This window comes from Chionomys nivalis, chromosome 1 (genome assembly GCF_950005125.1).
Source record: "Chionomys nivalis chromosome 1, mChiNiv1.1, whole genome shotgun sequence".
NCBI classification, from domain to species: domain Eukaryota; kingdom Metazoa; phylum Chordata; class Mammalia; order Rodentia; family Cricetidae; genus Chionomys; species Chionomys nivalis.
Window position 1 is genome coordinate 138,506,444 of NC_080086.1, and position 13,502 is coordinate 138,519,945.

Sequence of the window (13,502 nt, forward strand, 5' to 3'; positions counted from 1 at the left end):
ACTCAGGAGATTTTTACACCAGAGATCTTAAACCTTTAGCTTCTGTGTGCTATGTGTATATTAGAACCATCATCTTGATGGTATATTTTTTTTCTTTAAAATGGGAGATTGGACTGACCAGATCAAGGCACTTGCTGCTGAGGTCAATCTCTGGACCTATATAGTACAAAGAGAAGATTGACTCCCAGAAATTGACTCTGACCTCTGTGCACACCCACACCCACACAATAAATAAATATAAAATAATTTAACATAAGAAAAGACCTTAACATCGCCTGTTTTTCCTTTAACACAGTAACATGGGTCAGTGTCTGGAGAGGTTCAGTCTGTACTTATACAAGTTAGAGATAAAATAAGCTCTGGAGTCTATGCAACATGTTCCTTTTAGTGTGTATTTTTCAAATGTAAGACATGTTATCCAGTCAGACTTTACTCAGTGATAACTCAGTTTTCCTCACCTCACTGTTTGACAGCTAGAACTGTAATAACAGAACACCACAGGCTGGGAAGCCTGAACCGCAGAAATGTTCACAGTTCCAGAGGCCAGAGCCAGGGTTTGTGTCCTGGTGAGGCCTCACTCTGTCCTCACATGTCCTTCTCTGTGATGGGCATTTCTGGTGCATTTTCTGTCTGTTCTTCTGATAGTGACACACTCGTCCTATTGGATCAGGGCCCATTCCAATGACCTTTTGTGACCCAATTGCCTCTTTAAAATATGTTTCTCTAAATATTAGATAAATTTTGCTTGGAGGATGAGGTGGCAGTTCATCCTTATGCCCCACCTCTCCCTTCATCTAAGACCTTATTGAAGAATGTTTGCTGTCTGTTTTTTTCCTTCCCCAGGAAAGGAAGGTTACTCTTTCATAAGGAAAAGAATATTAGTGTAGGAGAAAAGGATTGAAACTCAAAAGTTTCCTCTGGACATTGTTTAACTAAAGGAGATTAAAAAATAACATTGAAGGTAGAAAAAAAGCCAGAGAACATTTAAAGAATAAATTAAATATACTTTGAGATTGTTATGGTAGTTATAAATACATAATTCAGAAAAAATTCAGTGTGTTATATTTGTGCTTTTTCACATAGCATACGGGATCTTGCTCTCTGAGAATGATTTGCTTCTTGCTAATAACTCTTCATATAAATGAATGTTAAATGGATCCCACTGGATTGTAGACCAGACTGACAATGGATCATAATGTCATGCATTTGATCTTCCTATAGAATTTTTTTACCATATATATGATTGTGATTTTCCTATAGAATGGAAAACATCAACAGATCTCAGGCAGACTTCAAGATGTCCGAATCAGAAAGCAAACACAAAAAACTGAGCTAGAAGTTTTGGATAAGCAGTGTGACCTGGAAATTATGGAAATCAAACAACTTCAACAAGAACTTCAGGTAGGTCTTTTGCAGTTGAATGGTCCATAAACACATGCAGTCATCAGCAGTTCTTCATAGTAGATAGTTGCTTTGGGAGTCGTAAGCCCCTGACTTCTTGGCAGACCTATGATAGAAAAGATCAGAAAGTCCATAGGATAGATGTGAGCTACGTTCTGCTTAAATTTATATATAAATAAATATGCATACTTTGAACTTCAATAAAAAAATCTGTTTAGTTCATTTACAGATCATGGCATTAACATTGTCTGACATGGGTTTACTCTGCCGCAAAAGTGGCATCAACTTCCTGTTCTCGCACATGGCAAATGAGCAGGGCAGGCCAATAATCCCTCTAATGTGGGGAAGTCCTCATGGTTTGACCACTTCCCACAGCCTTGTCCCTTATCACTATAGCACTGGGAGTCGTGTGTCAGTCCTGGAATTATGACAGGACACCCATATTCACACCATATCATATGTTACAGTAAAGTTGTTACTATTAAGTTGAGGAAATTCTGATTTGAAGTTACTGTTTTCAGAACTGTGGTGAGAGGAGATTAAATGTCTCTCTCAGAGACCTGGTCCTTTGCTTGTGGAGTCTGGTTTATTTATTGCTACTTGAAAATAGGGCACTAGAAGTCTTCTCCACTGGAGAGGCCTCCCATATAGCGTCTTTACTGCAAGTGTGAATAATCGGTCTTCCCCTTGTCGCAGCAGAGCCCTTTCTCACGTGCCTTAAAACTGCTTCCCTGTTTCTCCCTGAGAAACAGTCCCTGTTTGATGCTTACTTGTGCATTACGGATACGTGGCCTGCTTACCTGTGTGGCCTTGTGCATAGAAGCCCCTCTCACTCTGCCAACTGTTGTCCGTTACAGTGCGGAAAAGTTCAGGTCTCTAGACACTCTCCAGTGGTGAAGGAATTCTTTATTACCTTTAAACTTCAGCTGGCCATTCATAAGCATTTGCTTAAGTATTTTCTTTTTATAACCTATATAATTCTACACTACAACCTTGTATTTCTATTCTGAGTTTTAGAAGTTTTATCAGGTTTTAAATTTAAAGAAAAATTCTTAGACATTATATTGTTTTAATCAGATTCTAATTTTCTTTATAAAGGAATATCAAAATAAGCTTATCTATCTGGTACCTGAAAAGCAACTACTAAATGAAAGAATTAAAAACATGCAGCTTAATAACACACCTGGTAAGTCTCTAAGTTTTGTTTTGTTTCCTTTCTGAATGATTGTTTTAATATAGTGTTATTTTAAAATGGCATTATTCCACTAAAATAATATTTTGCCTGTAAATTAAAATTTTTAAAATAACGTGAAGAATATTATCATAAGTTGTAATAGCTGCTCATCTTATTGCCGTGACCAGATCCCTGATGAGGTAGGAAGCTAAAGGGAGGAAGTAATCAGTGGGAAAGCGTGACCCCGTGTGGGAATAGTGTAGGGAAACTGCATGCAAAAGAGTGAAATTGGCCTTATTTTTTCCCATATATGAAAATAAATTGAAAATGAATTACAGGCCTAAGCTTGGGCATAGGCTCATGCCTGTCCCAAAACTTTGTAGATGGAGGCAGGAGGATTGTCATGAATTTGAGACCAGTCTGGACTGCACAGCAAATTCCTTGTCAGCCTGGACGAAAGAATGAGAACATGTCTCAAAACCAACAACAAAGATAGATTACAACCTAAATATAAAATACAAGCTATAAAACTTCTGAAAGAGGGCAAACAAAAGTACCTCGATATCCTTTGCAGTCATTTTTAATATCATATTTTTATTCTTTGAGAATTTCATACAGTGTATTTTGATCATATTTACTCCCTCTCCTCCCCTAACTCCTCTCAGATCCACCCCACTTTTTCATCTCACCTCCAACTTCATATCCTCTTTTTTTGTTTTAGCAGGATCTTAAAAAACTATTTAATATTTGTGTGTCTTCACATATGTCTTGGCAGTACATGTGTGCAGTGCTTGAGGTGACCAGAAGAGGGCATTGGATCCACTAGAATTGAAGTTACAACTGTGGGATACCATGTGGGTGCTGGGAATCAGACCCCAGAGGTCTGGAAGAGCAGCCAGTGCTCTAACTACTGAAGCATCTCTTCAGCCACATTAACAGTTTTTGTTTTTAATCACCAAAAATAGAAAAATGGATTTAGGAAATTTTCATAGAAATAGTGTTTGATATTATCAAAAGCTCAAGATATATGAAATAAGCCATTGTACATCAAACTGAAAGGATTCTGCATAGCCAGTGAAGTACCCAAGATGAAAAGGCAGTCCACAGACTGAGAGAAAATATCTATGAATCATTTATCTGATTGGGGCTTGATATCCAAAATATATAAGGAATTCATACAATCAAATACCAAAAAATATCCCCAAAACAAACAGGAAAATTCCACATGTCCCAACTTAAAAATGGGCAGAAAACTTGAATAAGCAGTTTCCCAAAGAAGAGATAAAATGACCAGTAGGTATTTGAGAGGTCGTCACCATGGCTAAACACTGAATTATCCCCTCAGACTGTCAGGATAGATGTTATCCAAAGGTGAAGAAATATGAGCTGGTAAGAGAGGAAAATCTGGCACACCATTGGTGAGAATGTAAATCAGAGACTATAGAAAGTAGTAAGGCAGATCCTTAAATCATTAAAAATTAAGCTACCATATGGCCCACATCTGAGTGTAGATCTGAAAGAAATGAACCCCTGTCTCAAAGGGCTATGTCCACTCTTGTCTGTCTCAAAGGGCTATGTCCACTCTTGTCTGTCTCAAAGGGCTATGTCCACTCTTGTCTGTCTCAAAGGGCTATGTCCACTCTTGTCTGTCTCAAAGGGCTATGTCCACTCTTGTCTGTCTCAAAGGGCTATGTCCACTCTTGTCTGTCTCAAAGGGCTATGTCCACTCTTGTCTGTCTCAAAGGGCTATGTCCACTCTTGTGTTTATGGTAGCTCCTGCACAATAGCCACGGGTGGAATCAGATGCTCATCAACAGGAAAGCAGGTAGAGAAAAATGTGTGTGCATGCAATGCATCCACACAAAATGGAATATTCTACCTTAAAAAAGAGGAAACAGTGCCAAATGTGACATTGTGGATAATCTGGAGGCTGTAGACTCAGTAAAATAAATCAGCCATGGAAATAAAAAAAGTGCATGGTGTCACATGTGAAATTTGAAAACACTGAACTCAGAGAAATAGAGTAGAATGGTGCTTACCATAAAAATGGATTTTACCACAAAAAGGGATTAGTTATGTTAAAGCAGAATAGCTATAATGTAGACTACTATGCAGATGGAACTAGATCTACATGTCCTAATGGTAAGATATATTGTTAAATTTAAAACAACTTAGGACTGATGTGTAGCTCAGTAACAGAGTGCTTATCTAGCATGCATGTGTCCAGTGTTCACTATCACCAAAATTTAAGTAAGAAAGTAAGAAAATAAATGACGTATGTATGTATATATGTATGTATGTATGTTACAGAATGCTGTAGATAACATGAGCCTGTCAAGTAGAAGTTGGTTGAATGCACATGTATCTAAGTACAAATGCTTAAAAGGAGAATGTAGGGTTTCAGATAAAGGACCACTTAACTTTTTACTCTGTGTGTTTAATTTTATTCAAATTCTATACTTGATTTCTATACTTTAAAATTACAAAATTTTGGAATAAGTATTTAGATAGTAATGTTACTATTTCATCTTAATGGAAATCACTATATTCAGACCTAGTTTCTGTATCCTTGTGTAAATATTTTTAAGTCTTGTACAGTGAAACTCTCTCCTCTTACCTCTTAAAATGTGTTATTAAATAGTCCTGTTAGTAATACTTATTGGGTCTTTTCTGTGAGTAGTCCTCTGTTCTTGAGATCGTCATGAGTAAGTACAAAGCTACTTTAGCAGCATATTCTGTTGACTGAGTACTTACTGTGACTTTATGCCCTGGCTTTCTGCTCATCTCGTTAATAAGGTAGGTGGATTGTGCCTCTTGTATCTGGTCAAACTCGTTTTCAAGTCCTGATCCTTTCAGTAGAGAATCAGTACTTATATCTGTTTCCTTTGAGGATCTTTATAAGGTGTTACTTGGGAATAAAAGGTATTGTCTCTTCTCCTCTGTATGTATGTATGCATCTTTGTATCTTTGTATGCCCTTTGTATTTCTCTAGTTACATCATTGTTAGCAGACAGAAGTGACAGGAGCTGCTCCCAAATGTAAACTGACTTGATTTTTTTTTTTTTTTTTTACTTCAGATTCAGGGATCAGTTTACTTCATAAAAAATCATCAGAAAAGGAAGAATTATGCCAAAGACTTAAAGAACAATTAGATGCTCTTGAAAAAGAAACTGCATCTAAGCTCTCAGAAATGGATACATTTAACAATCAACTGAAGGTATTTATCTTCTGTTATCTTCATGTCTCTGTAGCAGCTTCTTGTATCACATTTTCATAATTGACTATGTCATTTCATCTACTAGAATTATATTGTTTTTAATGCTCTCTAAAGTTTAGTAAAATATTGTGTCATAAGACTAAATATTTTTTTTCAGAGTTTCTAGGTTTGGGTGCAATGTGCTCTTTTTATTGGCATCTATGTATTTCAAAAACAACTGCTTTTGTTAGTTCTTCAGAACCAAAGTCAGCAATATTCTAAAGCAGCAAACAGACTGGGCATGGTGGATCACACCTGTAAATCCCAGAAACTGGGAGACTGACACAAAAGAATTAGAATTCAAGGTTGTTTCTCAGCAACTTAGAGAGTTTAAGAGCAGCCTGGCTACATGAGACTCTGTCTCAAAACAGGGAGGAGGGGTAAACATGGAAATTTCAAAATTGCTGTCAGTAGATCCTCTTTTAACACACTAAATTCTTGTTTGTCGCTTCGAGCTAATATAATTAACCTTTATGAAACAATAAAATACTTAGGGAAATCTAAAGAAGAATTTGATACTATAAACTTCATATAATTCATGATTCATTGGTTTATTGTTTGCCTCTGTGGCGGAGCAGGTGCCCAGCAGACTGTTTTTCTTTTGGGGCAGTGGTGATTGGATACTGGCGTCATAGAGTGGAGATAGTAAGTGCTAGCTGGTTACTGCAACTGACTGGAGTGCTGAGACCAGACTCCTGGTGTCCACTCAGACTGAGCAGTCTCAGTTCACCCTTTGCTAACTATGCATAAAGTTATGAAAGCACACAGTGTTATAGTAATTCTTTAAGAAAGCTATTTCTTCATATGGTTTTTATCTTGTTGACTTATTTAGAGTAACATTAGCAACAACTATGGAATAAACAACATCATGGTGGCTTCAGTTAAGGACAGAAGTGGAGGTGAATAATGCTGAGAGTGTACTTTACATAAAGATATGTTCTTTAGAGAAATTAAAATGTGATTGTTTGTCACTGATGGTCAGTCAAGCCAGTCAAGTTATCTTCCTTAAATTATTTTTTGAATCTGTACATAGTTTAACTGGCCTCTTATCTGCCTTATCTTACAGTGTGGGAATATGGATGACTCTGTTCTTCAGTGCCTTTTGTCTCTGCTAAGCTGTCTCAACAACCTCTTCCTCTTACTTAAGGTTATTTTCTAATATCTAACTTCCTTTTTTTTTTTTTTAGTTACTTTACTGTTTTATTTTTAAACTGTACTATTCTTTGCCTTTATCTGATTATCTTTGTTTGGAATAACATATACAATAAAACCTTTTTTTCTTTCTGTTTGCTCTAATATCCTTCTGCTGTCTAATTGCCTGTTTGAGTTTAATGCCAGAACTCAGGACGGCTACCCAGTGTCTTCCTTCATGAGGAATCCAGCTGGTTCCCTTACATTATCTCTGTGGATTGGGTTAACCAATGGGGTGGGTTGAGAGAAAACAAAGGAGATGTGAGAATAAATCAGCTATGTCCCTGAAAACCATTGCTTGAGTTTCGACTTCCTGCTATCTAGGGCAGAGTCATGTCTTGGGTGTGCCTGATGCATCCTGATTTTGCATAAGGAAAACTGTAAAGAACCAGTAATACGAGGGCATCATTACTTACTAGGCCTTGTGTTCTGACACACACCTGAGGTGTAAGTCATGAGCTTTGCCACTTATATTACACAGACTGTTCAAAATATTCAATGATGTCCTCCTTTAGTGTGAAGAGAGGTGATTTATATTAATCACTTGTCCACTCTTGTCAATTCTTATTACACCTTCTACTCAGCGCTAGAATGAATGGCAGTAGGCAGTTCGTGTGTCCATAGTAGTCACACCTCGGTGCTTGCTTTTGAAAAGGTAGGGCAGATTTCAAAAGTATCAGTAGCAAGATCCCAAATGTTGATCTATCTATAGGATTAGAACATGGCTGACCAGGTTATCTGGTCTTAGAACTTTTGCTACAGATTACTTACAAACGTAAGTGTGAGTCTCTTCATTGTGAAATGAGGTTCAGTACAGATTTGTGGACTGTACTCGTTCATAGGGTACTGTCTTAGTCTTCTGGTTAGCGTTGGTTTTCTACAGGCCAGCAGATTATTTTGTCGTGCTTTACTTTCTTCCTTCTGCTTCTTGCGTTCTAGTTTTTCATTTCTTTTTGAAACTTTCATCAGAGACAATTTAGGACACCAAAGGAGTGTGAAATGTGTAAGTCAGTGGATAGTAAACTTGAGTGTAGCTACAGAAAGCAAGAAAAGAAGCCTTTGTAATGGTGACCAGCACTGAGGATTTCCACTGACTTCTCTGAGGACTGCACAGAAAGCACCGTTTCAGCCGAGTAATAAGCAGAAGCTGGATGCTGTGGATCAGCAATAGATGGGCGTGAAGACTGTTAAATGTGTATGAGCAATTCTGAAGAGAGCAGGAAAGTGTGAGGATGAAGGGTATTACATGAAGGGACAAAGAAAAACTCAAAGGAGACAAGAAAGGATGTGAGGGGAAGAGATGGAGGCTCTGTGTAAATACGTATGCTATTTGATAGAGCCCAGTCCCCAAAAAAGTAGATTAAGAAAAAGATCCAGGAGCTAAGGAAATGGCTCAATGTTTGCCATGAAAAGGGCACGCCCACCTGTAATTCTAGTGCTAGGGGACTAGGTGCTGGGAGACCCTGTCTCAGAAAAATAAGGTGACAGCTGTATCAGCCGTACTCCAGAGAACAGGGCAGACCCATGCCCCAGGAGTAGTCAGCCAACACAGACTGTACTCCATGGTTTTGTTTGCTTGTTTTCCTTCCTTTTAAAAGTGAAAGAGAATATGAAATTGGTTGGATAGGAAGGTGGGGGAGGAGTTGGGAAGAGTTTGGGGGAGGCGGATGAATCCAATCAAAATACATTATATGAAATTCTCAAAGAATAAGTAAAAAGATTATAATAAGGAAAAAAAACAGTTGATAAAGACATCTGATATTGAACTCAGGCCTATGAATACACTCAACACACATACAAACACACATATGAACACACATACATATACTCACACCCTCCAAAAAAAAGAAGAAAGAAAAGAAAGAAAAAATCCAAAGCATAGATTAAAGGAATTCTTTAAAAAGAATACTTCCACAGATGGGAGGTAAAAATCAGTGGGGAAAAGTACTTACTACCATGCCTGATGACCCAGATTCAACCCCTAGGACCCGTGTGGTGGATGAAAGGAACTGGCTCTGACAAGACATTCTCTGACTTCTACATACATACTGTGGCATGTGTGTATGTATGTATGTATGTATGTATGTATGTATGTGTGTCTGTATGTGTATACATGTTTGCATACACACAAATTAAGTAAATAAATGTAATTGTTGAAGAAAGAATTCTTCCAGTGTAACATACGGGGAAAGATTGGTGCAGCTCCAACCTGGTCTACAGAACAAGTTCCAGGATAGCCAGGGCTGTTATATAGAGAAATCCTGTCTTGAAAATAAAAACAAACAAAAAAAGATCAATGCAGTTACATTACTTGGTAGAAAGTAGGGAGTTTTGGAATATGTTGGATCATTACAAAGATTCTCCCTAGGTAGGTAAGAGCATGGAACAACCACTCCAGGTCAGAAAAAGACAGATGCAAGAGTTCTACTAATTTTGAGATGGGAAGACAAAGGGATTATAGTCTGACGGGGTCTCAGTGAGGTTTTTAGGAAAGAGAGTAGACAGGGGATCAGGAAATTTAAGGAGAGAGAAGTCAGCCTTAAGTAGATGCCTTGGTAGGTGGGGGTGGTTGAGTATAAGCTTGGGAGAAGAAAACAATGTGTTGAGCAATGTTAAATGCCTATTTCATTCTGGGCCATAAGTTTAAATTGAAGACTACATCTAATTATATGACTTTCCTCCATTAATGTACAGCTGCTTAGATAAAGCCCAGAGATGGCTTGTGAAGTAGGCTCATGGCTTCATACAGGCTTGAGATTTTATCAGACATTGGCCGAGATGAAAGGGAAGGGGAGTTACAGATCTTAACACGAGAATTATGGTAAGGATGAACTCTGAAATAGGAACTGGATGAGAAATGATCATAGAGGAGGAGGGGCTGATTAAGAAAGAGAATGAGAAAGTTAGCAGAGTAGGGGTCTCCATGAGGCTGAGAACCCTTTAAAGTAACTGTCCCAGGTATAAGAAAGGTTGAGAGCTTATGTGTGAGGAATAGGGTATTTGGTCAGTGATAGATGTTTTTGATGATAATAGAACCCAAGGTATGCTAGTAGAAATGATCCATTAAAAGAGCATTTAAAAGGTCTGATCTCAGAGTTAGGGTTTTATTGGATCATCAATGCAGAGGTCAGATGTGAATAAATGAGAATCAGTGACCAGATGATCAATAGGTGACAGTGAAATCACATGCATACGCATACATACAGACACAGGGTGAGCCCTCATGTGCTGTACAAATGCTTCTGTTGTTCTTGTTGGGGAAAGAGATGCACAGAATCTCTAAATACCTAGTGTGGTAAAAGCCACTACTATTGACTCAGAATAGAAACTGGAGAAGTGCTCTCCATAGAGGAAAAGCAGAATCCGCCAACACCAAAATTGTTAGATGTACCCTTCAAGTGGGTGTCAGATATACCTTGGGAAGATAAGTACATAGCAGGAAGTGTGGGCCTGAAGAACCGCTGCAAGGCATGGGGAAGGAACTGACTTCTGAAGCAAAGCATCTTAAATATGTTTATGCTGTGGTCTCCTCTCTAGATCTCATCTCACAATATTTTAAATGAGGGGCTGAGGGTGTAACTTAGGGTTAGAGCAGCTGCCTAGCATGCACTTAGTCCTAGGCTCAATCCCCAGTGTTACATATGTATTTTAAATGTCATCAAATATAAAAGTTCAAGTACATGTGATTCTATGTTTATGAATTAAAGAAGATATAGTGACAGATAATAACATTTTAAGTCATAATAGCAGTAATCTGAAATTATAAGAACATCTTCAGTTTCTGTTTACTAAAACTATACAGGGAAAAAAAAGAGCATCTTCAGTTTCTGTTAGTGAAAATGTCATAAATGTGAGTAATACCATGGTGATTTGTTGCTTGCATCTGACATTAATGGAATTGTTGGATTTCAATAAAAATTAATTTTGTCCCTAGCCATCCATGTACATGGACTTGTGAACTCTACTAATAATAATTTTAAAACCTTAGAAATGAGTTGGCTCTCAGATTACAAGCTACTGCCCTCCAGTGAAGGCAAAGTGGTTTGATGTGCTGACTTTCTTGTCTCAGTTATAGAGACTGGAATGATAAGACTCCCCACTTTGATTATGTATTGGTCTCTCTTGATTTTGTTACCTTTTGTACTTACAGATTGGAAGCTTTTGCTAGTGTGAATAGATTTAAGACTGTTGTATCTTACTGTGATGGGTCCCTTTATCATGATATGTTCCTATAGGGAGGCTTCTTGCCTTAGGACTAGTTTTTCTGCCTCCAATCCTGGCCCTGGGAGGCTAAGGCAGAGGACTGCAAGTTCTAGGCCACCCTACAGTTTGAATACAGTCTGTACATGGTAAGAGCTTGTCTCAAAGACACAAAACAAGTGGAGAGGGGGGAACTGGAATGATAACTCACTTGGCACAGTGCTGGCTATGCAAACATGAGACTCCACTGAATTTGCTCCTAGCTATCCACTCAGAAGTCTGTGATGTGGTTAGAAACCCAGTGCAGGAAGTGACAGATGCAATGTGGGCAGGAGGCAGAGACAGGGTTCTCCCTGGGGTTTTTTTAGCTAGACTGCTTATCCTAATTGGTGAGCCCCAGGTCTCAGCAAGAGGCCCTGTCTCAGAAACAAGGTAGAGTCATGAGGAAAGAAACTTAGAGTTGACTTCAGGCCTGAAAACATATGTATATGCCTATGCTCATGCACACACGTAAACATACATACAACACACACACACATAATTTTTTCAAGAATGACATTTCCTGATGTATTACTCTAACAGTGCTGGCTTTTTTTTGCCCTGTTGTCATGATATATCTTTTTCCATACTAATTATAGACTGTTAAATATAGCATTGACATTTTATCTTTTAAATAGCATAGTTATAGTTTATAATTTCAGTTTTATATTTAAATTGAGTTAGTGGGTCTGTTTAATATACTTATTGACAAGTTTGGACTGTGAACTGCATTTCTTTCTTTTGTTATTTATTTTGCCTCATTTATTTTGTGTTTCTTTTTCTTACCTTTCCTTTTTTTGGTACGTCTACTTTGACTTCCTTTCTCTCTCTCCCTTCCGCCTTCCTCCCTTTCTCCACAGCGTCATTCACATATATAATGTACTTTGAGCACAGTCCCCCACCATTATCCTCATCTTCTTACTCCTCCCACAATACCTTCTCCTTCCTACAAAGTCCTCCTTGCACGTTTTGAAAACCTACTTCATTTGGTTAGGGTTCTACCTGAGCATGGGTAGGGAGTTATTTACTTGAGCTATGACAGCTTAATAATGGCTACACTCACTCTCCCCCAGCAACCATTAATGTTATAGTCCCTTCAGGGACTACAGGGCTAGAAACTGAGGGGTTTGTTGTTGTTGTTGTTGAACTCCCCTCCTTTCTTCTCTGTAACTAGCTGTACCTTCTACTTTTCTGGTAGTTTCTAGAGACTACAATTTGCATACTTGATTTATTTAGCATCAATATTAATTTGTTGCTTGTATATCTGTATACCATGTGCATGCCCAGTGCCTGCAGGGATCAGAAGAGTATGTCGGATCATCTGAGATTGGAGTTACAGATGGTTGTGAGCTACAGTGTAGGTGCTGGGAATCAAACCCGAGTCTTCTGGAAGAGCAGCCTTAACTGCTGAGCCATCTCTCCAGCCCTTTTCCTTAGTTCTTGAGCATGGCCTTGACTTCTGGTATTCTTCAGAAATTTTTTTTTTTTGAATCCTATCCAAGCTTTTTATATGAAAAAAATCACAGAAGTAGTAACCTTAATTCAGTTACTGACTGAGCTGGCTCAAAGTGGGACTGGTGTGCTTCTGTGGTGGTTTGGATGAGACTGGCCCTTATAAGTTCATATATTTGAATATTTGGTCATCAGCTGGTAGAACTGTTTGGGAAGGGTTAGGCAGTGTGGCTGTGTTGGAGGAGGTATGTCAGTGGAGGTGGGCTTGAGGTCTCAAAAGCCTAGATTATTCCCAGTTAGCTCTCTCTCTGCCCCATGCTTGCAGATCAGATGTATGTTCCAGCTTATGTATGCTTGCTTGCCTACTCCATGTTCCATAACATGATGGCTCTCTGGAACCATGAGCCCCAACTTACTTTCTAATCCTGGGGTGTCCATGACACATTCAGAGTGTGTCCTCTTCAGGAGGAATTCCAGCTCGTCTGCCCCAACCCTTTACAGCAGTAGGTGCTCTCCTTAGCTCAGTAGCCACTGCTTTTCCTCAGCTTCTCAGATGGCTGAGTGCCTGGAAGGAGAGAGTGCTGGGTGTCGTGTGGACATCTGTCACCTCCCTCAGGGTTCCTCTCTCTGGCCTCCTGACCTCTCTGGTGCGTGCCAGTGTTTCAGAACTTGTAAACAAGCAGTTTTTATGTCGTATTCAACTTCCTAGTTCTTGACAGAACTTGGAACTACAAGAATTACTCAGCTTTTGCTGGGAGAGGTCCTGGTTAATAGACTTTTTGTCCTAGT

General features: G+C 38.7%; 1 protein-coding gene across 6 annotated transcripts in view; it reads left to right on the forward strand.

Annotated features, from left to right (window-relative positions):
- The window catches only part of Itsn2 (intersectin 2), a 121,528-nt gene that overhangs the window by 48,487 nt on the left and 59,539 nt on the right, over positions 1-13,502 (forward strand). For 5 of the 6 annotated variants that reach the window (XM_057787848.1, XM_057787841.1, XM_057787832.1 and 2 more), the window contains exons 14-17: positions 1,261-1,401; positions 2,500-2,587; positions 5,653-5,792; positions 6,898-6,978. In XM_057787848.1, the coding sequence (XP_057643831.1) occupies positions 1,261-1,401; positions 2,500-2,587; positions 5,653-5,792; positions 6,898-6,978 (450 nt within the window). The remainder of the gene's footprint in view (positions 1-1,260; positions 1,402-2,499; positions 2,588-5,652; positions 5,793-6,897; positions 6,979-13,502) is intronic. The other variant, XM_057787863.1, reaches the window with a different exon arrangement.